The sequence below is a fragment of the Lepisma saccharinum genome, chromosome 16 (genome assembly GCF_977018435.1).
Source record: "Lepisma saccharinum chromosome 16, izLepSacc3.1, whole genome shotgun sequence".
Lineage (NCBI taxonomy): Eukaryota > Metazoa > Arthropoda > Insecta > Zygentoma > Lepismatidae > Lepisma > Lepisma saccharinum.
This window is the reverse complement of record NC_139244.1, coordinates 54041622-54067061: the sequence shown is the minus strand read 5'-3', so window position 1 is coordinate 54067061 and position 25440 is coordinate 54041622. Positions and strand designations below refer to the sequence as shown.

Genomic DNA, 25440 nt, shown 5'->3' with positions numbered 1-25440 from the left:
CGTTACACTGTGTCAAGAATATCCAGCACGAAGACAGCCTTCTAAATGAATCTAATGCTAGACTGAACTTATTTCATTGTAAAAACATAAGGGAAACAGAAATTGTTTATAAAAATACGAGGGTATAATAGAAAAGATTGTACCTTCTCGGGATCGTATCGATTGATCGAGTGACGGATTGAACCGTTGATAATTTTCCGGACAGGTGTTTTAAGTTTTCAAATTTACCTGCAACAACTAGCTGACAATAAACCTCACCCACGATTACTATGTAATATTATACAATTCATTGTCATCTCTGGTCGTCATGATAATGGGGGCCACCATCTTGGCCGCCATGTTGGTTTCTGTTATTTTGGCCGTAGACTCCTTCGATATACTCTATGAAAAGGTCTTGAAGTACAGATTCCGAATCTACATTTGCCTTCACTTTAGTTCAATTAGGGCCAGCAGAGCAGACCTTTAAAATTTTCCGGACAGGTTTTTCAAGTTTTCAAATTTACCTGCAACAACTAGCTGACAATAAACATTACCTACGATTATTATGTAATATTATACAATTAATAGTCATCTCAGCTTGTCATGACAATGGGGCCGCCATCTTGGCCGCCATGTTGGTTTTTGTTATTTTCGCAGTGCAACCCCTTCCATATATTCTATTGAAAGATCTTGTTGTGCAGTTTCCGAATATACGATTACTTTCACTGTAGGTTAATTAGGACTGGAGGTATGAGATTTGTTTTTGAAAATTTAAAATAGCCATATCTCCGTCCCTAATTGAGATAGGAGAATGATCCATAGCCTGTTGAACTCGGACTGACGTTCTGTTTCCATGGAAAGTGGTTCCTTCCTCTTAGGTCCAGTGGTTTCCTAGTTTCTTTATTTCCGGTCGGAGACCCTCGATGTTACATGCAAATGAAAGGTCTTTTCGTGCAGATTCCGCATCTGTAATTACTTTCGCTTTAGCTCAATGAGGGCTGGCAGGGCGACTCTTTTATGTGATTTTTGAGTTTATGTAAAAAGGTTTTTTAAAAACTTAAAATCGCCATATATCCGTTCCTAATTAAGCTAGGATGACGGTTGATAGATCGTTGGACTCATGATCAAGTCCTCTTTCCGTTAAACTTTGTTTCATCGTTTTAGGACCAGTGGTTTCCTAGTTCCTTTATTTCTGATCGTAGACCCCCTCTCGACCACTCATTTGAAAGATCTGGACGTGCATATTCACTGTATGACAATTATGGTCGGATGGGCGACACATTGAATAACCAAATGTTTCACCTCTAAAAGCCATGTGGTAAAGACGGTTAATTGATTCCGAGAATTTACATGAGTCTTCATATCAGTCAGGAAAACATCTGGTGAAACAACTATTTTCGGGAAGATTATAGAGGCGTTATATTAGTCATAGATAAAATATTAAAAGACTGTTACAGGGTTCCGAGAAGTTTACAGCTCAATTGAGTTCCTAGATCAATTAGGAACGGATGTATTCAATATATATAAGGTTTATATATATATTTATATATATAAATATATATATATATATAAACAAACTCAAAAATCACATAAAAAATTTATCTCTTTCATGCAGCCTCAACCTAAAGCCCTAATTGAGCTACAGCGAAAGTAATTACAGATTCGGAATCTGCACAACAAGACCTTTCATTTGAATGTAACATCAAGGGTCTCCGACCGGAAATAAAGAAACTAGGAAATCGCTGGACGTAGGAGGATGGAACTACTTTCAGTGGAAAGAGAACTTCAGCCAGAGTTCAACAGGCTACGATCATTCTCCTATCTCAATTAGGGACAGAGATATGGCGATTTTAAATTTTCAAAAACCCGGTCCTAATTAACCAACAGTGAAAGTAATCGTATATTCGGAATCTTCACAACAAGACCTTTCAATAAAATATATGGAAGGGGGTCCACGACCAAAATAACAAAAACCAACATGGCGGCCAAGATGGCGGCCCCCATTATCATGACGAGCTGAGATGACAATTAATTGTATAATATTACATAGTAATCGTGGGTGATGTTTATTGTCAGCTAGTTGTTATAGATAAATTTCCAAACTTGAGAAACCTGTCCGGAAAATTTTAAATGCCTTTCCAGACGGCCCTAATTGAGCTAGAGTAAAGGCAATTGTAGATTCGGAATATGTACTTCAAGACCTTTTCATAGAGTATATGGAAGGGGTATAGGGTCAAAATAACTCAAGGTTTCACATTTTCTACCATGTCCCCGTATATTTCTGATACAATTAGCCTGTGTATAAAACAGATTTTGAAACAAACGGTTGAAACCGTTATTCGATCGAACCCTCAAGAAAAGACCATAACTTTACAATGCCATCATATATTTCTGTTCCGATTAGTCTCTGTGCATAAAACAAAGTGAAACATCGGTTCAATCAGTCATTTCATCGGACCTTCAGGAAAATACCACATTTTCTACCATGCCCTCATATATTTCTGTCTCGATTAACCGTAGTGCATAAAACGGATTTGCAATATCGGTTCAATCCGTCACTCGATCAATCGACCCGACCCCGAGAAGGTACCACTTTTTCTATTATACCCTCGTATTTTATAAACAATTTCTGTTTCCCTTATGTTTTTACAATGAAATAAGTTCAGTCTAGCATTAGATTCATTTAGAAGGCTGTCTTCGTGCTGGATATTCTTGGCACAGTGTAACGCGGAAGTTGTGTGAATCAACTTATCTCTTTCATGCAGCCTCCAAGAGGAAGTTGTGGTTATCTCAGGAATGATACAAAAAAGTTGCATCCGTTCCGTCATCCTACACGGAAGTGAGAACTGTTCTTATCATCCCTGCTAAGTTTTGAATTCTTCCTCAACATCTTTCACGGTACACCAGTTATTGTACAACGATGGACGGAGAGAATTTTGTAAGTATAGTTCAACAAAATAATATTTCTTTGTATGCATAGACTGTTTATTACTCGGACTCAATATTTAATACAGGTTTTGAATATATATATATTCCTTTACACATTTTACTCTATTTTCAAATCACCCGCGACAGAAACCCATCACACCCAATTCCTGGAATTTTAAACTCATCAACGGCCGCTCCTCAAACCGCGTCAATTCCGAGACAAACTGTTACCTCCTCCCCAGAATGACTCATCAACGTCATCTCTCTTCAAACAACCGAAACACGTACTCCAATTCCCAGAAAACCAACAGTCACCGAAAAACCGTCGCATACTTTTCCTCCTCCCCAACAACCAATCAAAGCGATTAACACAAAATTAATCCCCACCCATTTTATGACGTCACACCAATCAAAATCCTTACAAAATAAGCCACGTCCATTTTATTACGTCATCACTCAAATTTATGACGTCATCACTCAAAACAGTACCCTTGCTTGTTCCCACACCTACATCATCAATAGATCTTTGAGCGATCTTTTCCAATCAATTGATTTATCGGACTCAACGCGGTACGTTACTATGTTTAAATCCAGTTAATGGTTAAAACACTTTTATTTTCTCACTTTCAAGTCATCAACTCCTGCCTTTCTGACGAATAAGACTATTATAATTTTAATATATTTTCTTAAATATTCAATGACGGTAAGATTAATCATCATATTTAAATCTTAATTTAAAAATCAAAATTTTAGATCTACCATTTGATGCGAATTTGAGTATCCGGCCTACACCACACAAACATTCAGGGAAGAAACTATCGTCAATTAGCAGACTCCATCGTTTTAATGATACCTGTATTTCTATCTGAACACCTTGTTAATGTAATTTAGGTTTACAATTAAGAAACACAAACAATTTCTTTTAATTAAGAAAAAGTTTGAAAATGAGCTTATTTAATTTAATAATTAAAATGTTATATCTTAAAGACAGGTGCGCCAAATCTTGAAAAAATTGGGTGAGCTGATACACTTCTGTTTTAAGTTGACAAAAATCTCATAAATCCTCCACATACAAAGCAATCCGTTGAAGTGTAGACCACCGAGTCAGTGTTTGCGATATCAGCAAGCGAGGCGCTCACGGCCGTTCGCAGGCACTGTAAACTGCTGGCCGCTTTCGTTGTCCACTCATTTTGACATCTCTTGATAAAGTTACCGATAACTCGCTGCAGTTATCGTTAATTTATGTTGGTAATTTATTGGCAAATATTGGACTTCAGTTCTTACAGGGAGTGTGGATATGATTTGTATGCAGCATTTTTTAACCCAGAGATAAAAATCTCATGGATCTTTTACACCCTGGAATCTTGTTTCAAATCGCCTTTCAACTTCACGTGCGGATTGAGTTAACAAGTATTAATCATAAATAAATATACGCTGTGAAGTAGAAAACAAATGCTCAGCCATAATACACTTTGCGGTTGAATACACTAGAAAAAATGCAATACGTAACTAGCACCCTATCACTTCACAGTCGCCAGACTACTAAACAGCCCACACAATACAAAAACAAGGACCCGTATCACTTCACAGTCTCGTGTCTTCTTTCAGGACCTTCGTAAAAAACGGTTTCTAGACTCCCTCCCCAGCTTACGTTAGTGGGTGTCTTTATAAAGATGTATCAAAAATGTGTGCGCATGGAAGGCAACTACTTTGAAGACCTCATATTACAAATATGGTAAATAAAATACACATACCTACGCAATTACAAATTGACATAGTGCATATTAAATAGGAGAAAAAACTGTATTGAGTGACTTAAGTTGAAATTTTGTCTGTTTTTTTGCAGGGTCTCAGGACACGTGAGGAAGAATTCATAATTGATTTAAATTCTTATGTGGACACAATAAGACGATATGAAGGGAATCACACAATCGATTTGAAAGCCTACGACGAAGAAGGCAAAGTTATCGGGTGCTTGCAGGCATTCATTGGAGTGGAAGAAGTTGTACTAGAACCAAACGCTGGATAAAGGTTTCGGCAAGGAATGGAATATATTTTAAAATATATTATTTTTACTATATTACTTGAAATATCCAGATAAGGAACTACAGGTACTTTGTATGAAATAAATCTTTATAAAATGTATTGCCTGTTTGAATCCTTGCGCTCATTTCAGATATATCTTGCTTGTTAAGTTTATTTATCTCTTTCAATTTATTCTTTATTTCAATGTTGCTACACTAAGCTGCGCGTCAAGTTAACTATGCATCAGGTTTCGCATATGTAGATCCAAACGTTCGCGCAGAATATAGTTCCACTTTGATGGGTTCTATTGCAACACAACTGCATACTTGCAAGGAAACAGTAATTTAATTTGTAATATACAGACAAAATAATACGTCCATTACCAGGTATGGACTTGATCGTTTGCAGTCACTGTGCAGACGAACTTGGAACCGCAGGTTAGCCAAATGGGATGTCTATTGCGTTGAAGAGACACTGAAACTCCAGAGCGAGTCGAGCGAGACTGAATACGTTGCAGAGAGCAGTGGAATCGGGGATACCAATGTTGCACATTCCACTATTTTAACCTTTTTATCCTAATTCATTACTAATCGTGTTATACAGTGGTGAGAATGGCTGAATCGAGGTCTCCTGTTCATGGCGTGGTTTTGTCCGAGTGTTATTTTGGCCATCATCTGAAGGAAAAAGCTCTTCACGGTCAAGCAAGTTGTTTTAAATGCATATTCCTCCTCATGGCAAGACCAAATTATAACAGGGTGTGAGGTGATTTGCAGTCAATGTGCACACGAATTTTGTCTCGGGTGTTGAATGATTTGCGGTTTTACTTTAGGAGGAGGAAACGATTGTTTGTTGCTGACGACAAAAGAATTTCCGATGTATTAAAATATTTTGCCGTGAGAAGAAACATGTTTATTATTTGGATTAAACGGGCGTCAACGCGAGGCGTACATTGAATAAAGCGTGGGAGGATAACACAGTGCAAAACACTGCCAGGGCTGAAACCAACCGACGGGAAAGGGGGGAGGGGGAGGCTTATTGTTTCACCCACTGGCGGCATTGAAGGTTTTGTTGAAGACGCACGTTTACTGTTCCGTGCAAAGAAAGGGAAGGGTGATTATCACCAAGAAATGGACAGCAAGTGAAGTGATTCATAAATTGAAACCAGAGTAATAGTAGCAGACAGTGCACTCCATTGTATATATCACCAATAACAAATCATGCTTTTTTGGTGATATAAACTTGCAGTGTGTGTGTGCTATAGAAACAGATCGATTGCGAACGAAGCAACAAAGTTTTCATAGATGTATTTCTTTCGAAACCAAAAGCAATAACTCGTCATTAAATTGAAAAGGGGCCTGTCGTTTACATTTACGTTTGTGTTTTTCTTTTCTGCGTGCTCAAAATTATACACACATGCCCTTGTGTTTCGAAGATATTTCGCGATTTACATTAAGTAATGACACATTTATTACATAATCTATGCGCAGAAAGTACTTTAAAAACTGTTTGGTTCAGGAGACAAAAAGAGGCAAAAATGCATCCGCTTTACATGCATGTGAGGGTTTTGATGTGTTGTGCGGTTGGCAATACTGCGGATTTTCTCAGTGCCTGCGATGTAAACAGCTCGGCGGTTGAGGCAAAACTGGCACGGAAGATTCTGAGCTCAGTTCTCGCGCGGATTGATACATAAAACCTGCTGCAAACTTAACTTATCGCGGGGCTTATGTAGAATCGCTCATTATTTAGGGTAATGAATGCAAGCACGGGCGGACGCAGGTTTTTTTGGGGAGGGGGAAGGTGGAGGCTCTTCGGCTTGCACTAAACACTTTTTTTTTTTATTACAACACATCAATGTACTCAACTACTTGAGAGTGCCATAATTTCACTACACCGTTGGAATTATATAATTTTTTCCTACACTTTAACATTGGTTAATAAGGCATCGTTTTTGTTAACGAATTCAGCTTCAAGTTAATCTCCCATTTTATGTTAGTGTTCTTAAGAAACAATTAGCCTATGCCGCTAATAATAAAATATTTTGTCGGTTCGTGTATATCTCTAAAATTATACAGGGTTAGTAAAATATAAGGAGCAGATTTCAAAATGTTATTTCCAACAAACAATACACGACAGAAACTTAATCCACACATCATTGGATAGATTAAGGTTCAAAGTTTACTAGTACGACAATTGGTTTCTTTCGTACACTAACAATCAGTGTTCGAATTGAAAGGGGAGGAGCAAGGAAATTGTCCTCCTTCTACTTTTCATCCCCGGCTCTACATTTATATTTTCATTCGCAACCAGCAAAAATCAAAAGAATATGTTCGAGAGTGGTCAAGCATTGGTAACAACAATGATGGAAATTTAACGAAATGACATTTTTGGGTGGCATCTTATCAATCTGTGTAGGTAGTAATAAATAATTACACAGGTCTGGGAAATATAATTTTTGTTTGCTGCATCAGGGTAAATAGGTGTACTTACCTAATTTTGGTGTTCTGAATTCAAATCTTCATACCATTTTCCCGTATCACGTAAAGATTTTTTACAATATTGACATGAAATATTTATTGACTTATTGAATTTTCATTAATACTCAGCATCAACAAAATAGATTTATGAAAGGGAAATTTCGGCTGTTTACAAACCAAAAGGTGGTTCTGTAAGTATTTTGAATGTTGATCACGCACATGACATCCATTTTCCCCCATCACATGAAGACTTTCACAATTTGGCAATCAAAATTCTCATATTCTTCATTCGATTACGCCTATTACAGAACGTTTTATTTTGATTGATTGATTCCTTCATTTTACTTCGCTTTTTGTGCCACTTTTAGCTAATTTGCGAAGATTGGGATGAATGACGATATGATGAAATTGATGAATGGACACTCACAAACAACCATGCTCAGGCCAGGATTCCAACCCGGGACCCTTGGCGCCGTAGCGATGTGCTACCGACTTTTTTTCTAAGGAATACCCCTACTCAGTCATATCCTCCCGTCACACATTTCTAAAACTTTCACACATGTCAATTTTTTTTACTGTAATCTCGTTTTTACTTATTTCGGCCAAACACAAACATCCAAGTCCTAGCCGGGATTCGAACCCGAAACCATTGGCTTCGTAGCGCGCTGTGCTAGCCACTCCACCACGGGAGCCGGCTACAATAGAGAACGCAACAAAATAATTTTATAGAAGGGAAATTTCGGTTCTTTAGAAACCAATTGGTGATTCTGTAAGTATTTTGAATGCTGATCACGGAAATGACTTCCATTTCTCCCCATCACGTGAGGATTTTTCACAATTTCACAATCAAGATTCTCGTATTCGCCATTCCATTAAGCCTATTACAAAACGTAACAAAATAAATTGATACAGGGAAAAGTTCGTTTGTTTAGAAACCAATACGTGATTCTGAAAATATTTTCAATGATGATCACGGAAATGACGTTTTCCTCATCACGTCAGGATTTTTCACAATTTCACAATCAAAATTATCATATTCGCCATTCCATTACGCCTATTACAGAACACAGCAAAATATATTTAAACAAGGGAAATTGCGGATGTTTACAAATCAATAGGTGATTTTGAATGCTGATCACGGAAATGACATAAATTTCTTCTCATCACGTCAAGTGAGGATTTTCTCACGCAGTAAAATCAATCAACCCACCAATGTTCAATGTTCAAATTTCTTGAAGTTTTCATGTAGAAGCATCGTTTCCTTGACTCCCATCTGTTTTAAAGTTGTGGTAATGTCGTAGTGCGGTGAATTGGCTTCTGTTACCTCTGGAACTGTCGCTCGGGGTTCGATTTGTGTTGGTAGTTCAATTACGAACTGAATGTTATGGTCCTTACAAGAGCCTATAGAATTTTGGTCCTAAAAAGGGCCTATCTTATTTTTGGTCCTAAAAGGGCCGTTTTGTTATGACATTTCGTGTTATATCTGAGTTGTTTTTCGTTGTCTGTTTAGAATGCATCTGTTATGAACTCGATGATTGTCTCTACGACTGCGACGAGTTTGTCTGTATCGCTCTTTGCCTTTAGTATCTTGTCTTTCGCTTTTTTGATGGTCGTTCTTATTCTCTGGTCTTGTAGTTTTGTTAATAGCCACTTGAGGGTTTCATTTGTCTCTTCTTGTTCTTCAGTTGGAGTCTGAAGTATCTGGCTATAGTTCATGGTAGTCGGTGGCGTGGTTTTCGCAGGTGGCTTCTCTTCTGGTAAGGTGAATGAATGGTAGCTGTTTCTGTTGTTCCTTCCCATCATCTGGCTTCGGTTTTGGTTTCGTCTGATGTACTGATTGGAACATTTTACAGCCCCTATAGTTGGCCGGATGGTTTCCTCCACAATTGCAGCATTTAGCAGGGAGTTTTCGGTCTTTCTTTTGGCATTCTGCTGTGAAATGATTGTTTGCGCATTTCACACATCTTGGTTGAGCCATGCATTGGCTCTGGGAATGCCCTATCCTCTGGCATCTATGGCATTGTAGCATTCCTGGAGATCGGTATGGCTCCACTTTCATCTCATAATTCAGGATGTGATCTTGGCTATAGATGTTTCGTGTTGTCTCGCCATATTATAACATTGAGCTTTGTACATTTTGTGAAGGAAATTTTATGAGGGATTTCAAAAATTAAACTTACTTAATCAAAGTCTATACAATTTCCAATCCAATGTGTCTTGTGAAGGTAGAAGATAGGTTAAATGTTTACTATTCTATGTGTATATGTAGTTCAAAATTGGAGGATTTGTATTGTACAAATACAATATTTTACCACTATCTATGCAGAGGCATCTATTGGGGAAATTATGGAACTTCACATTTTATTGTGAAATTAAATATGTCGCTTCTTTCTGGATAGAAAAACTAGACGTGATGGGTAAATATGGATTTCATCCTTGGAATCAGCATGCTGAACTTATTCAGAGACAATAGTCATCTGCGGGTCATCCAAACCCACGTTGACCGGTGATATCATTCTACTAATGTTATAAAGCAGTGCTTCTAATACTATTACCGCTACGTCATCACGATTATTAATGAAATGTGAATTGCACAATATATGTTCGTGATATGTCGAAACTAATACTATAGCTAACATCAGGACACTTGATTTCGTTCATATCAATAAAATATTTCGTGCTGCAAAATCTTCGCAGGCCTGTGTTATCCGGCACTCGTACATTTCTTTTAAATTTATGAGCTCGGTGCTGCAATCAGTTGAAAAGAAAGATAAAGTGCAAGGGAATGCTAAAGAACTGAATTATTTGTTGTAGAACGTTGCCTTTCCCATGTTGTATTTAGATCTCCTCAAACAGTTTTCATTGCTTCCACATAAAACAAGTGCTAGGGTAATTACTGCACGGCAGGAACTGGTTGTGCCAATAAAATCTATTTCAATGAAATATCACCTTGGAGAATGTTCAAGGATGTAGAATTTTAGTTTTCTCAAAACAAAGTATTTATGAGTGTACCACTAACTGAAACAACTGAAATTTATGAGAAAAACAGATTTTGGGAAGCATTTTGTTCAGGAATTTATTGATAAACATTAATTCCCGATTCGAAGATCATGGGATATTCGAAGAAGCATCTGTTTTGAACCATGAGAAGTGACCAGAAAATGAAACAGAACATATGTTGTACGGTGACAAAGAAATCACTTTGTTGTGCGGTAGGTTAAAATAGAAAGGAACTGCTCAGTTCTTAATGAATGCAAAAGCTTGAAGACGAGCTCAATAGATGCTTTGCTGAGTGAACTTCATGCAACTACAGATCATTCCAATATCAACGACTGTGTGTGAAACATGTATAACTACAATGAACGTGACTCTTGTGATCAACGAAATCGAACGAAGGATGAAACAGTACGAGCATTGTTATTTACGCTGTGAATGGCTGTACAGTCAGAGTTGCAAAAAGCCTGCTTTCTTGAATGCATGATTCTTTTTTTAAAAAGTTTTAAAAAACTAATATTTTAGCTTTTTGCCAACTTCGGTTAACCTACAGTATTTCACTTGCAGTTTCAGTTGTGAATTTTGAGGTACGTAGTGCCAAATTTTGCAAAGGAAAAAAGTCGACAGAAGCCGAACTAAAAAGCCTTGGAAAACACTATTTCCCTCCACACACAAATAAACCTTTTAAGGATAATCTTTAACTCTACCTACAGGGACGATTTTCCTGTGACAAAATGTTCTGAAAGAAGCCAAAGGAAAGACACCATACTGCAACACATCATTTATTCATTGAAATCAGTATCTGCGATTGGGTGTCAAAACTGTAGGTTGGAGGTGGAGGGCGCAAGGACAGGTTTTGTTTTAATGTAAATAAGGTTTTGCATTAAGAGGCCATAATATGGGAGCAAGAAGTGGGAGGTGGGGCAACTACCCTAACACGCCGCCTTTTTTTTTCTTGCTGCTGCAGAAGTTGTCAACAACTTGTTTTGAGTTTTCCTTTAATTCTTGAAGCTCTTATTGGTCAAATAAAGTGCATGAACATGGTGATGTACAATTTGCACGGCAATACTCATGGATTCCACTGTACACGATCAAATATATCACGAACAAGTCGTTGAGTTGAACGTTTAGAAGGAAATAACGTCAGAGACAACATCATTTTTCTCATTGGGTGCAAGGTTAGGTCAAGAATTTCTAATTAGAAAAGGTTCTAAATGACGCCATCCAAGCCTGACTGTCGACCAATCAGAGCACATGCTTCTGCTTATTGATTATCGGAAAGAAGCATCGAGGTACATAATGCTATTTATTATTATTTCTATTCTGTGGTGAAGAGAATGCATCAAAACAACATGCAAAGTGTAAACACGTCTTTGTGACTTGCGAGAAAGGAAAGTAGGAAGGGTGGAACATGCTGTATTTATTTATTATGCATAAGAGAATGATGAATATTTCTGCAGCTGTGAATAATGTGATAATAAAATATATTTAACAACCATCCGAAAACATGATTGACCTTAAATTGAAATTTCTCTGTGGATAAACACAATGAAAAATAGCTATCTGTATATCTATGGAAATTAGATTTTTATAAAATTATTTTGTGTGTTCACAATGTTTTTTGGTCTCTCAGATTACGTTTAGACTATTAATATCGAGAAAATACATGAACATCACAATTCTATCGAGTTTCTAATATGCCCTACATCTTCCTTTTGAAATGAAATTATTATCTTTGTTACGGTTAATCGCTAGTCTAATTATTTATGTTCGTGCCGTACACACTGCCACGTTTTGATAAATTGCAAACTTGTATAATTTTTCTTTGATCTTGTATATGTGCAAGTTCAGACCATTGAAGATTTGCTGTTGAACGACTTCGAATTCTCGATTTTAAGTGTTCAATTCAACGACTTGTTCGTGTACATACAGCTTAATAATGATCTACTTTCTCCGGGTAGATATAGGAAGATATACTGACAAGTTGTTCATTTTTATCATGAGGAATGTAAAATTTTTACATTATGTGAAATCATCGATTCAAAAAATTCACACATACAACGATTTATTTGACATTTTTGTAATTACTCAATACTCAAAGTAAAAAAAAAAGTTTTCTTATTAGAACTTGTTCGAAAACACACATGTTGGAGCCTTCACTAGCAACAGAAAGGAATACAACTTCCTCGTGGAGAGACTTGAACACACATCGTTTAACCAGGAATTCAACAACAACTTTGTACGGTAGCGTTTTTAAATGTTCTTGATTTTATGACTGCTATAAGTTATTTTTAGTATCAGCTGTTAGAGGAAAATCTTCGTGACAAACATTAATAGATATAACACACAAAAAGTTGTAATACTATGGTGCTCTCCTAATGTGGGAATGACATGTTCAATTAATACCATTTGGTCTTAAAATTGTATATATTTAATTTTTTTCTTCCAACGCGATCATCAACCAGGCATTTACTTTCTGGACATATAATAATAATAATAATAATAACAATATTTCAGTTACCGTCAAGCGGGGTTACTTCGTACAGATTTTGGCATATTCTAATGTGCCCTTCAAAATCCGTTGCGAGTGTCAACACGAAAATTATATGCGAGGAACACTTTGTCCTTTATAAATGTACTGAAGGAATACCAAAGATATTAAAGTATTAAGGAGGGCAAATACGTCAGCATTTTCGTGACGAAGTTACGTCATTTCTGCTTACGTTCCTAGCAGGTCAAAATTACCCCATGAAGAATTTATAAAGGGAAAGGGGACAGAAATGACGCAAAAAATTTCAGGGGCATTTCTTTATTACCTATATGGAGTAAAATTTACACACACATCTTAAACCGTAGGATCCAGAAATGGACAGAAATATTCGACAAAATTTCACCACTACAAGCGGGCTTCAGGAAAGGGTACAGCACGTTAGACAACATATTCATATTACAAACTCTCGTACAGAGAAAAATAAAACAAAAGCGGGGGAAATTATACGCATGTTTCATTGATTTTGAAAGCATTCGACAAAGTTCATAGGGATATTTTGTGGGGAAAATTGTATGAGAAGGGAATGTCCGCGCGCATGATCAGAGCACTGCAAGCAATATATGCGAGGGTAGAATTCGGAGTAAGATGCGAAGGAAACCAAGTCTCGGCACTGCAGCCTTCGCTCAGGGGACTCAAACAAGGATGCATCCTTTCACCAGTGTTATTTTCACTGTTCATAGATTGGGTAGCGCATGAAATTAACATGGACCAGGATTCTATCCCATGTATAGGAGTGCAAAGTATACCAGTCCTTATGTATGCAGACGACATAGTCATCTTGTCCGAGACAATAGAGGGTCTTCAAAGGGGCATAGATAGCATATATGAGGGGTGCATCAAATATGAAATGAAGGTAAACATTAAAAAGACAAAAATTATTGCTTTCAAAAATGGCTACATATTTAGCAGACAAGAGACATGGACATACGGGGGAGAGTTAATCGAGCGGGTTAAAAACTTCACATACCTGGGGGCAACGCTCTCCATGACAGGGAGTTGGACACACCACATAAGGGCAAGAAAAACTAAAACAAAATTGGGAATAGAACAAGTCATAAGGACAATAAATAAGGCACCTCAAATGCCTTTCCCGGACATTCAAAACCTCTATTCATCAATAGTGTTAGGTACATTAAACTATGGAATAGAACTTTGGGGGTTAAGGGGGGACAACACAATAATTGGCATACAAACAGAATTTTATAAGAGAGTAATGGGCGTAAGCAGAGGCACGGCCAACTGTGGGATTCTTAAGGAATTGGGACTGAACAGAGACGCGGTAGAAGCACGGATGAGGGTTGTTAAATATTGGATGCGATTATCACAAGAGGGCCAAACTACGCTGAGGGGACAATGTTTGGAAATACAGACAAGAGAGCATAACGTTTACAGCTGGGGCCTGGAAGTGAAAAATCTCTTATATAATAGCGGAATGGGTTGGGTATGGGAAGAGGGAGGAAGGGGGGGCATCTCAACAGAAAATCAAATCAGGGACAGGTTACTCGACATAGACAGACAAGAAATAATAGCAGACTGCCAAACAAAGACCTCAATCAGGGAACAGCTAAGAGTAAGAGAATGGGGGAAAGCGAAATATATCCAGGTTGTGGGGAAAAATGAAAGAGGCGCGCTGGCATGGTTCAGATTAGGGGGATGGAAACAACTAAGAAAGAGAAACGAAGCAGGGGAAACGATATGTCCTTTGTGCGATGGGGAGGAGACGGACAAGCATATCCTACTGAACTGCCCTTCTACACGTGACCTAAGGGACAAATGGATGAAAAACTTAACAGGGAGGGAGGTGACAGAAGTGGTAGACGACAGAATAAAGATAAAGGAAGCGGCGCAGAAAGTGGGGAAATACCTGGGAGAAGTAAGAGAACGGCGGGGGAAAGCTATTAGAGAAGTCAGCGAAATGAGTGATCATGCTCCAGACGAGCCATCTTTATAGTGTAAGTGTGTGTAAAGCAACATGTATGCGTGTTTTGGTGAGAGTGCAGGAAAAGAGAAGTGAGGAGAAAGACTGGAAGAAGAACTGTCGAGGGAGGGGAAGAATGTGTATATAGGGAACAAAGTAAGAGACAGCTTAAACGAAGACTAAATGTAACAAAATAGTGTAGAAAAATCAAAAATATGTAGTGCGTACAGCCTATGGCTCGCACAAAAAGAAAATAAATCTAATCTAATCTAATCTAGAGGTAAGATCGTCACGCTTCCGCGACTGTTTGTCCCTCTCAGATCAGTCGTAAAGCCTCCTGCACCTGACCGGAGGTATAGTTCTGATATTTCCGACCACCACCTACCTTTTTATATGTCCTTGGCATCGTGCACGAGGAAATGCTGCCAACAGCGCCAAGGCACAATGCACTTGCACACAACACACTTCCTTCCTTGATGTCTGCTCCACAACTGCACGTGCGTGGCTTCGCACTCCCTTTGTTCCACCAGCATGTGACTTCTACCAACATCTATCGGTCTCATGACGAAGTTAGCCTCAAACACGAAGTTACCCCGTTTGACGGTATATCTTAGTACAATGCCAGGGGTACCGGGTTCGAATCCCAGCCTGAGCATGGGTGTTTCTAAGTATCTCTTCATCAATTTCATCACTCATCCTGATCTTTACAATTATCCGAAAGTGGCAGAAAAGCGAAGTAACTTAAATCAAATCAATCAATCAATCAATCAAAGTTACGTCTGAAGAACGTCTAACGTCCAAAACGAACAATTACTACTACTTTGGAAAACAGAAAATTCAATAGAATATAAGCTTATAAGATAAAGAAGAAAAAATGTTAACATTAATAATTAACATAAATAATGCAGCGTGCAGTGTGTTCTCAGTGGTATAAGTAATTTATAATTATTCCACCCTACTTGAAAAAAAATACATCGTAATAACCATGTGTTACACTTTTTTGTAAGTAAAACTTACTGTTTATAAAAACCGACTGATATCTCAGAAAGAATATTAAACTTTTCTTCTTTCATTAGAAACCCAATTTGGACTAAAAACATGTGCTGTCCTGGGATGATACCCCGTCGAAATTTTTTAAAAGAGTGCTTTGTGGCATTAATTCCGACGGAAGAATGGGGAGAACACATCAAGCCTTTGGAAAGAAGCCAGTTGTCATCAAAAGTAATAACACCCACCAAAAACAAATAGATTGCTTTTGGTCTAATTAATCCATAGAGGTCGAATATTCTATGGCGAGATTTGTATCATTCATATACAGTGTAATATTTGGATTTTCAAAGAAAATATAAAATAGTTTTCACCTTGTCATAGCAGGAATTTATTATATTGTAAGTACTGTATGCGCATTATTGTAATATGTATGAAAATTACAAGGGAAGGATTTTGAAGTGCATAATTATGATTGGGAATGGGAAGAAAAGATTTTCTGTAAATGTTTTCAGAAAGGTGCTGATAAAATGCCTTAATTCAATTCTCTCTTTTTCTTCTCCTTCTGTATATAATGCGCGCGGACCGCATAGAGAACTGTGGTTTTGCCGAATAGGTTTTGTTAAAGTTTTTTTTCTCTCACGGGTGTTGCTACATTATCTTGGGAACTATTGGTGCTGCAATACAATTTTATAGCTGTACAAAATAAGGAGAGAAAAAGGTGTTGAAGCTTCAAAGATGGGCTAAAAAGGGGATAAATGTGCTAATCTCACGAAAATCTGCAAAAAGGTGAAACAAAGTGTTTTTATTTTACTTGATTTCATGTCCTATAATTAGAAATCGGATTTTAGGTTCTAAAAAGTGTGCTTTTAGGTTACTAAAATAGGCTCTAAAATCCTAAAATATGTTCGAAAAACCCTAAAATAGATTTTAAAAATACTAAAGTAGGTACTAAAAATCTCAAGTTAGGCTCTAAATATCCTGAAGTAGGTTCAGGAAAACTTTAAATAGTTCAAAATTCCTGAAAAATGCTGATTAAGCATAGTCACCGGCAATGGAAATACCTATATACTGAAATATGCACTACCTTGCATAACGTTATGTCTGTTGCTTAACCCTACGGCGATGGCAGAACTTACCATTGGAAATTTGCTATTAAAATCCACTCTTCGCCGTATAGTTAGGCAACAATCTTTTTTCATGTTATCCACAGTCAAACTCCGCAATTTTGTCTGTGAGGATCATCTTACATGCTGAAAATAATCTTTCAACAAAAACATGGTCAGTGGTGCAAACTTCAATGCCGAAATGTTAGTTTGCAAGGCTTGAATGCCACAAAGCACCGAAGTGACGCGAAAGTGACCACACAGATCAGACCACTTTGGATTGCACAGGTAACAGAGGAACCAGACATTTTGCTTTGTTTAGAGCATGCGGAAATTGTCAACCAAAGACTAAGCCCAAAAGCACAGATGTCTGTGCAAATCTCAAATATCTGCGCAAACAAGTCTGTGCATGTAGACGCTCCTCTCGGTCTTTTGTTCCCTTGTTGCTCAATTCCCTTCTACCCTAGTGCTGAAACACTATTAATGGAATTCGAAAATGTTGCTATCTTTTTTTCTTGATAAATTCGTTTTTGTACAACTATGAAAAATCTTCCTCAGTGTTCACGCGAGTTTTTAGTGGAGTTCATTGAACTCTACAAGAAATGTCAGTGTTTGTAGCGACTAAAATCAAAGAACTAAAGTGACCAGGACAAGTGGAATCAGGCCTATGATAGCTTATTACAAAAATACAAAGAGGTTGACGCTTCAGCGAAAAGTACGTACAGTAGTAAGGAAAATCAATTCTATGAGGACTATTTACCGAAAAGAGTTGGCCAAAGTGAACAAACCAATCAGTTCGTTCTGGTGCTGGGATGATGATGTTTACAAGTCAATGTTAAGGCAATTTATTTGGATTTTTGGCTGATCAAGAAACTACGAAAGAGTACAAGTTGTTTTATGCCTTTCCAGGGTAATCGCAATGATCTGCTCAGATTTCATGTGTTCAGAAGTCTCAGATTCCGAAGCAACGACTTAGAATAATACGTACTAATGACCAGGGTTGTTAAAGATCCAGGAACGCATAAATTCTAATACCATGTTGCGTATTGTTTAATTGAAAAAAGGTATTTTAATTGATCCTGAAAAAGGTTCTAGATCGCATTTAAATTGATCCGGGAAAAAAGGTTCCTGAACTTCATTTAAATTGTTCCGGAAAAAAGTTCCTGGACCGAATTTAAATTCCATCCCGAAAAAGGTTCCTGGACCGTATTTAAAAAGGCTCCACCGGCTTGAAATACTTTACAGATAAAAGGGTTATTTACGGTCCAGAACTCATTTATGCGTGCTGATTTTCTCTCCGGGACCGGAATTGAATTTATTTAAAATTCCTGAACCTTTAGCAACCCTGCTAATGACTAGGCGTGTGCAGGTCGGGATGGAGAGAATCGCGATTTCCGGACCAAGCCGGGAAATTTTCGGGATGGGAAATGGTTAAAAATTTTCCGACGCTGTGGAAATCACGAATTTTACGTTACTGTCTTTTATTTTATTATTACCTTTTTTTTTTTTTACAATTTTCGAGAAGTGTCAAGACACTTACAATGCAGAAAACATCAAGAATTAACCACTTTTAAAATGACCATTTGAAAGTTCCTGACTGCTCGGGATCCTGCAAAGTCTGGAAATCATTCCCCGAAGTTGGGATCAGGACCAGAGATGTCCAGCCTCCGGAGGCCGGGCCTCATGAGGCCCAGACTCAGCCTCTGCCTCCACGACCATTGCGAGGCTGCGGCCGAGTTGGAGTTCGGAGACTGAGGCCATGTGAGGCCGGAGGTCGACCTTCAACTCGGAGGCCGGGCCTCGCGAGGCCGAAGTCAAATTGCCATCTCTGATCGGGATGGGAAATTCTTTTCACCGCTCTCGGTACCGGCTATTTTTAATCCCGCACACCTCCACTAATGACTCAGTCGGGAGAGTGATCGTGTTCAACTTCCAGATGCTAAGTGAGCATTGCTCGAATACTTAACGCGTCCCAAGTTATATAAAGATCGTTATGTGTGGAAGCATTCTTGATGCAGCACATGTGCTATGGTCGATGCTAAGCTCTTTCCAAAAAAAGAGGACATTTACCGATTTCTAAAAAATTCGCCCGGACGCCGGACAGGCACCTAAAAAGGAGGACATGTCCGGATAAAAGAGGACGTCTGGTCACCCTAACATGCCATGAAAGCGTAGAGGGTGTGTGGAGTTAGGGCTCCATACTTTCTTGATCACGGCCGAAGTTGGGGGTAATGTGATCAGCACCACGTCCCTGGCAGCCTTTACGCACCAGAGGTTTGGATAATAAACCTTTTCTTCGAGCAAGGCCTCATCTCCAGGAAGCTATCAACTCGCGGCAAGCCCCGGCACCTAGCGACCTGTAGAGTGAGATGAGTCAAGGCAAAATGGATAATAAACCTTTACCTGCTCCCACAAAAATAGGCAATAGATAGGCTGGAGAGTTCAATGAACTAACCGATCTCTAACTACGCACTGGTAATGATTAGTCTGGAAAGTTCATACGAACTAACCGATCACTGATTCACTCGAAATCATGTACCCACTTTATACGACGCTGGGTGGGCACCGGAGCCGCTCGAACAGGTGAAAATAATCCAGAGATTCTCCAGAATGAATAGGAAAAATCCTGTACAGAATATTTTATCATATGTCACGAAATCATCTTGGCACTTTCACAGGGGATACAGTTTCGCTAAAAAAGAAGAGGTTGTCATTGAGACAGGCAGAAAGTAAAATACATTAAGGAAAACTGTAAAGTAATAGTTTAATAGTAATTACATAAATTGATTTGCTTCCTGAAAATTGTTCTTAGTAGTTTTACTACGTATAATGCACTAATTATATATGTACCAATATTATAATGCAATGTAATGTACATATTATATATATATATATATATATATATATATATATATATATATATATATATATATGCGTGTGTGTGTGTGTGTACATTACACACACAGAGTTATTTACCTTTACTGTCTGTTAATATTTACATAGGGACAAATTTCAGATTTGGCCCCCGCCAAACTGATCAACCTAGCTACGTCCCTGTTCACCATTGATTTTTTCGTGATCAAACAAAGCAAATGCCTCTGTATGACATAAGAATCCTCTAAAAACCTTTAACAATATATAAAAACTAGAGCTGAGCCTATACCACTTTGAACCGATACCGATGCTGATATTCTCACCGATCCCACCGATGCCAATACCGATACTTGTATAATTCCAAATTTAAAATAACAAAGGTTTTATATATATATATATATATACAGGGTGGGGCACTTAAAACCAGCCCGTTCCTTCATAAGATTGCTTGATTTATTTGATTGATTTATTTGGTGTTTAAAGTCCACTTTATGCACAGTAAGGCTAATCGGGACTGGACCTACAGTTTAAAGTGGGATCCGAACCACTATGTGCCTCCACCGAGTATCGAACCCAGGAACCCTTGATTACAAGGCGACGACGCTAGCACTGCGCCATCGGGGAGGCCTTCATAAGATATCATTAGATGAACAATTTGAATGATTAAGTGAAATTAAAACAAAATCAAACAAAAGCAATACACCAAATGAAATTTAATGTTGTGTGTTAAGATTTCTCACCTTCACAATAGATGCTGAAAGTGTCCTCCACCCACTTCAACACACGTCTGAGCACGTTTCAGGCGATTCATGTACACCTTTGTTAATTCTTGAGTGGTGATGCTGTTCATGACATTCTGGATGGAGGTCTTGAGTTCTTCAATCGTGTGTGGATTTGTTTCGAATACTTTCCCTTTTAACATTCCGCACAAGTAAAAGTCACTAGTTGACAAGTCGGGTAACCGAGGAGGCCACAGGCCTTTGCTAATTGTCCTCTCTGGAGTAAACATTTCATGCACACGGAATAGTGAAGCATTTGATGTGTGGCTTGTTGATCCGTCTTGCTGAAAGTAACAGAACTGACGATCCTCTTCTGTCAATTGTTCATAAAACTCTTCCAGAATTCCCAAATACACGTTACTGTCTACTGTGGTTTCAAAAAATATGGGTCCATAACGCGTTGTGCGGAAATGGCACACCAAACACCAATCTTTTCGTCATGCAATGGCTGCTCGTGGATTACTTGTGGATTCTGTGACGACCAATAGCGATTGTTTTGGGAATTTACGTATCCCGACAGGTGAAACCACGCCTCGTCACTCATGATGAGCATCAATGGATCCGAAACACCACTGGCAACATTCGTCAATAGCCATGAACAAAAATCCACCCTCTTCACCGGGTCAAGCTCCCTCAGTTGTTGCACTACACTTATCCGGTAAGGTTTTAACTTCAGCGCCCTTAACACACGTCTACAACTTCGCTCACTAGCTGGAACCTGTTGACTTAATTTCCTCGTTGATTTACGAGGACTTCTCGCCATTATGTACTGCACCTGCCTCCGTAATTCAGGTGTGCAGACAGATGGTCGTCTGTCCCTGGGAGCATTTGGAACAGATCCTGTACGCCTCCATTTCCCAATCAAATCCTGTATTGTGCGTTTTACTGGGACAGGACGTCCTGGAAATTTCTCCTGAAACAACTTCCTTGTTTGCACAAAGGACCCGGTGCGCACAAAAGCTTCAACAATTGCAACACGCTCAGGAATCAAATACGGCATTATGACGGCTTCACCCAACAAGGCCTGATTCTCAACTGCTTTCACTCGACCAACCTGTTGGTGAGAAACAGAATTAGTAACTCATGCAACGCCATCTTCTGTTGACATGTTCATTAGCAAAGCAATTACATCGGGATTACAGCGGGCTGGTTTTACGTGCCGCACCCTGTATATATATATATATATAAATAAATTATGTGTGTGTCTGTGTAATTATTATTATTACATTTTATACGTATGCATTTCTGACGAGGGCGATGAATAAATTAACCCAACAAACGATGTTCTGTTTCAACGATGCATCTCAATTTTACATTTTTCTTTCTTAAGTGACAATCGATCAGATGTTTCAAATATTAGAGAAATATTCAGTGCAGCTAAGAGCAAGGCAATCGTGTCGTCATCGTCCCCACCCCCAATGTTGAAAAATGAGATCATGCCTCTTCAACCTCCTCGAAAACAAAAGTGTCACTCTTCCCAAGCTAACATTAAATCATCCGTGAACACAAGAATAATTGGCTATAATATGAAACCAATCTCGTCTCTTCTTTGTCCTTTAACAAAGAGAATAATAATTAGTAAACGAAATATGATGGGAGAATGAAAACTTACCAGTCTCTTACTTCTGTATCAGGCGAATGACTTCAGTGCAGTGATATTCCGAAGTGACTTTACTTTCGATATATTTCCGGCAAATGATTTCTAAGAAACATTAAATGCATAGTTTTATCGCTTGGCGTGAGAGGAAATTCAAACCCATCACTACACTTTCCACAAACTAACTGCCGTCATCTGTCGTTCAAAGAAAATTATTCCCCTTCCGCGTTCCTTGTGCCGAAACATGCCTGCTGAAACCCAGTCGGGACAAACAAAAGTCTAAAGTTGGAAAGGAAAAGTTGGATTAACCCAGGTATTTGAATTTTCAGGAAAATGGTATGTACTATGTCTGAGATACGTCCACCACTTTCATGGGCGATGACCTTTTTGACTGCGGGAGGTCACTAAAGAGAGGGATGTCCGCAAACACCAAAGATAGTGGGGGGATTACCAACAGGTGCATTGTTGGCTTTCGGTACCTTTTTGAGGTTATTGTTACACGATACCGCATCTGCACGAACAAAGCCTGGTACACTTCCAAGAGAACTAAACAGAAGCAGTGAACTCCTATAGGGATAATTTCACGTTACGCTTGATTTGCAAGATACTTGACCGCGAGTCATATCTGCGGTCAGATTTTTGTGTCACGCACTTTCTGTTCCCGGAAACTTGAGTACAGGTTCATTTAACAAATGCACAACAATTTTTGCTTTTTTTTTCAAAACCAGAGATAAGTTGGAAAAGGTGAACGAAACTTTGAAATGGAGAAAGACAAATTGTTTTGGCCGCGTCTCTAGCGACTCAAAAACAATGGTATCGGCTAGTATCGGTGCAAAAATATGAACCGATACTTACCGATACCGGTACCCACCTGTGTCGACCGATACCGATACATCGCTATCCGTATCGGCTCAGCCCTAATTTATCCTTTTAATCACAAGTTTATTTGATTTTAACTTACGTTTCAATAAATTCACTGTCTTATAATAACACAGAACACTTTTATAACTAAAACGATACTTAGATCGCAATTTAAGCTTGAATTTATCTGTAATCATATATTACGCAACTAGCTAATAATCATAGAAACTTTATTATTATTACTATTGCTATTGTTATTATTACTTCTATGTTGTTTTTAAAATTTACATACATTTGTAATTTCTATATTCTGTATAACTATATAATAAATTGCATAATTGTATACTTAATATCAGTGGCGGCGATTAGGTGGGCGAGGGGGCAGCTGCCCCCACTTTCTGTCACTTTTGCTTCCGCACTATACAAAACCTTATATACCAATAGAAAGTAAACTCTCCTGGCCCCCAAGTTTTGGAACCCAATCGCCGCACTGCTTAACATATTAATTCATACAGGACAAAAAGCTATTTTCTATAATTAGATAATCAGTGTATAATAGACTGTAATCTGAAATGTAATCCTACTTCAAAAATAAAAATAATATTAATAATAGTAGCTGTAACTTACGACCTGTAAGTGACAGAAAATATTTTTGTTACAAAATTACTCCACAATTTCACTATTCGAATTACATTATCTCCTTCCAGAAAGGGAGGGCGCCCTTGAATCACACCCACGAAAGGTAATATGTACTCTCCAAGAATGAAATGTGAGAATGACATGTGCAACTCACAAGATTTGGTCTTAAAATTTTTCATATTTGAATTTTCGCTTCCAACGCCGTCATCATTTACTTTCTAGACATACATTATTACTTAATATATTTAAGAATATTTAAGTTATGTCTTAGTGTCTGAAGAACATTTTCAAAAATGTACTATTACTACTACTTTGCGAAACAAAATTATACAAAAGCGTTACCAGAATATAGGCCTACAAGTAAAAGAATGAAAAATGCTAAGAACAATAATTAAAATAAATAATGCAGTGTGCAGTATGCTCTCAGTAGGAAAAATTGTAATTTATAATTAATTAATTCTATTTTTTTAAAAAAATAGCATCATAATAACTATGTTTTACACATTATTCTAAGTAAAGTTCACTATTTATAAAATCCGACTAATATCTCAGAAATATAATAATTAGAATTTAAGTTGTCTTGATTTAAAAAAAAAAAAATTGAACTAAAAATATGTGGTGTCGTGGAATGATACACCACCCAAAGGTAGTGCTTTATGACACATCGATATAGTAAATATGGAAGAATGGACAGAACACATGAAACATTTGGAAATAATCAGAACAGTTGTCATCAACAAAAGCAATAATGCCGACCAAAAACAAATAGGTTGCATCTGGGACAAGTAACCCTTAGAGACAGAATCTGCTATGGGGAGATTTGGATAATTCATATGTAATATTTGGATTTTCAAGAAAATCTAAAATAGTTTTTACGCTGTGATAGCAGGAATGAATTATATTTTAAGCACTGCATTTGTATTATTGTAAAATGTATGAAGATAAGGCTTCTGAATCAGGAAAATTCCATTTGTTTCATAAACTTAAACTCAATAGGAATTTTCTAACTGTGTGGAAAGATGTATCCGAAAAGTAATAATAATGTACCTTACGAACGATTCTTCACCATTCACGGACCACATTAATAAACGCACGAACAGTGTAACGTGAAGCCGATGCCTTCATTGGTGCTGTAAAGCGAGTGAATTTTGAATTTTGGTGGTCCGTATTTTACGTGTGTTTGTGTGCATATATATAATATTTGAAATTTAAACTGAAAGGGGAAAATGTGCAAAGAATAAAAAGTGGTTAAGGATTGACTTAATTTTCTATGAAAGATTTGTTATATTATTTAAAATTATTAATTTCGAATGTTGGTTACGTTACTTCTTGATGGGTATAATTAATGTATTGTATCTTTGAAAATAAACTAACAATGCATGATGGCCAATTTTGAACATCCAAGGGGGTAACATACACCTCCCAAACATACACACACACAAACACATACGTGTAAACGTGGTCTTATAAGGCCCGAGTGAGTGTACATATGTTGTTGAAACCACTATAATTTGATAAATTAGCATAATCAAATTCATTTTAAAATGTCGAGACCATGCATGTGATTACAAATACCACCGTGGTTTTTGAAAATTATCATTTATGCAGTTTTCCTGACGAAAAAATGGTTACTATTCTTGTTGGAACCTGGTACCAATATCACCTGTCTAATTTACGTGTTGTAATTTTAATACAATTGCATCCGTTGTGGGTACCAATCAATATTGC

The 25440-nt window shown here is 37.8% G+C and overlaps 1 protein-coding gene across 2 annotated transcripts in view; it reads left to right on the top strand.

The window, feature by feature from the left end:
* The window catches only part of LOC146000089 (uncharacterized), a 216517-nt gene that overhangs the window by 32487 nt on the left and 158590 nt on the right, over window positions 1-25440 (top strand). The window contains exon 4 of one of the 2 annotated variants that reach the window (XM_083137422.1): window positions 4754-4982. The exons of the other annotated variant lie outside the window; for it this stretch is intronic. Coding sequence (XP_082993548.1) covers window positions 4754-4936 — 183 coding nt within the window. The 3' untranslated portion in view covers window positions 4937-4982. Of the gene's footprint in view, window positions 1-4753; window positions 4983-25440 lie in introns of those variants that run through there. 2 annotated transcript variants of the gene reach the window in all.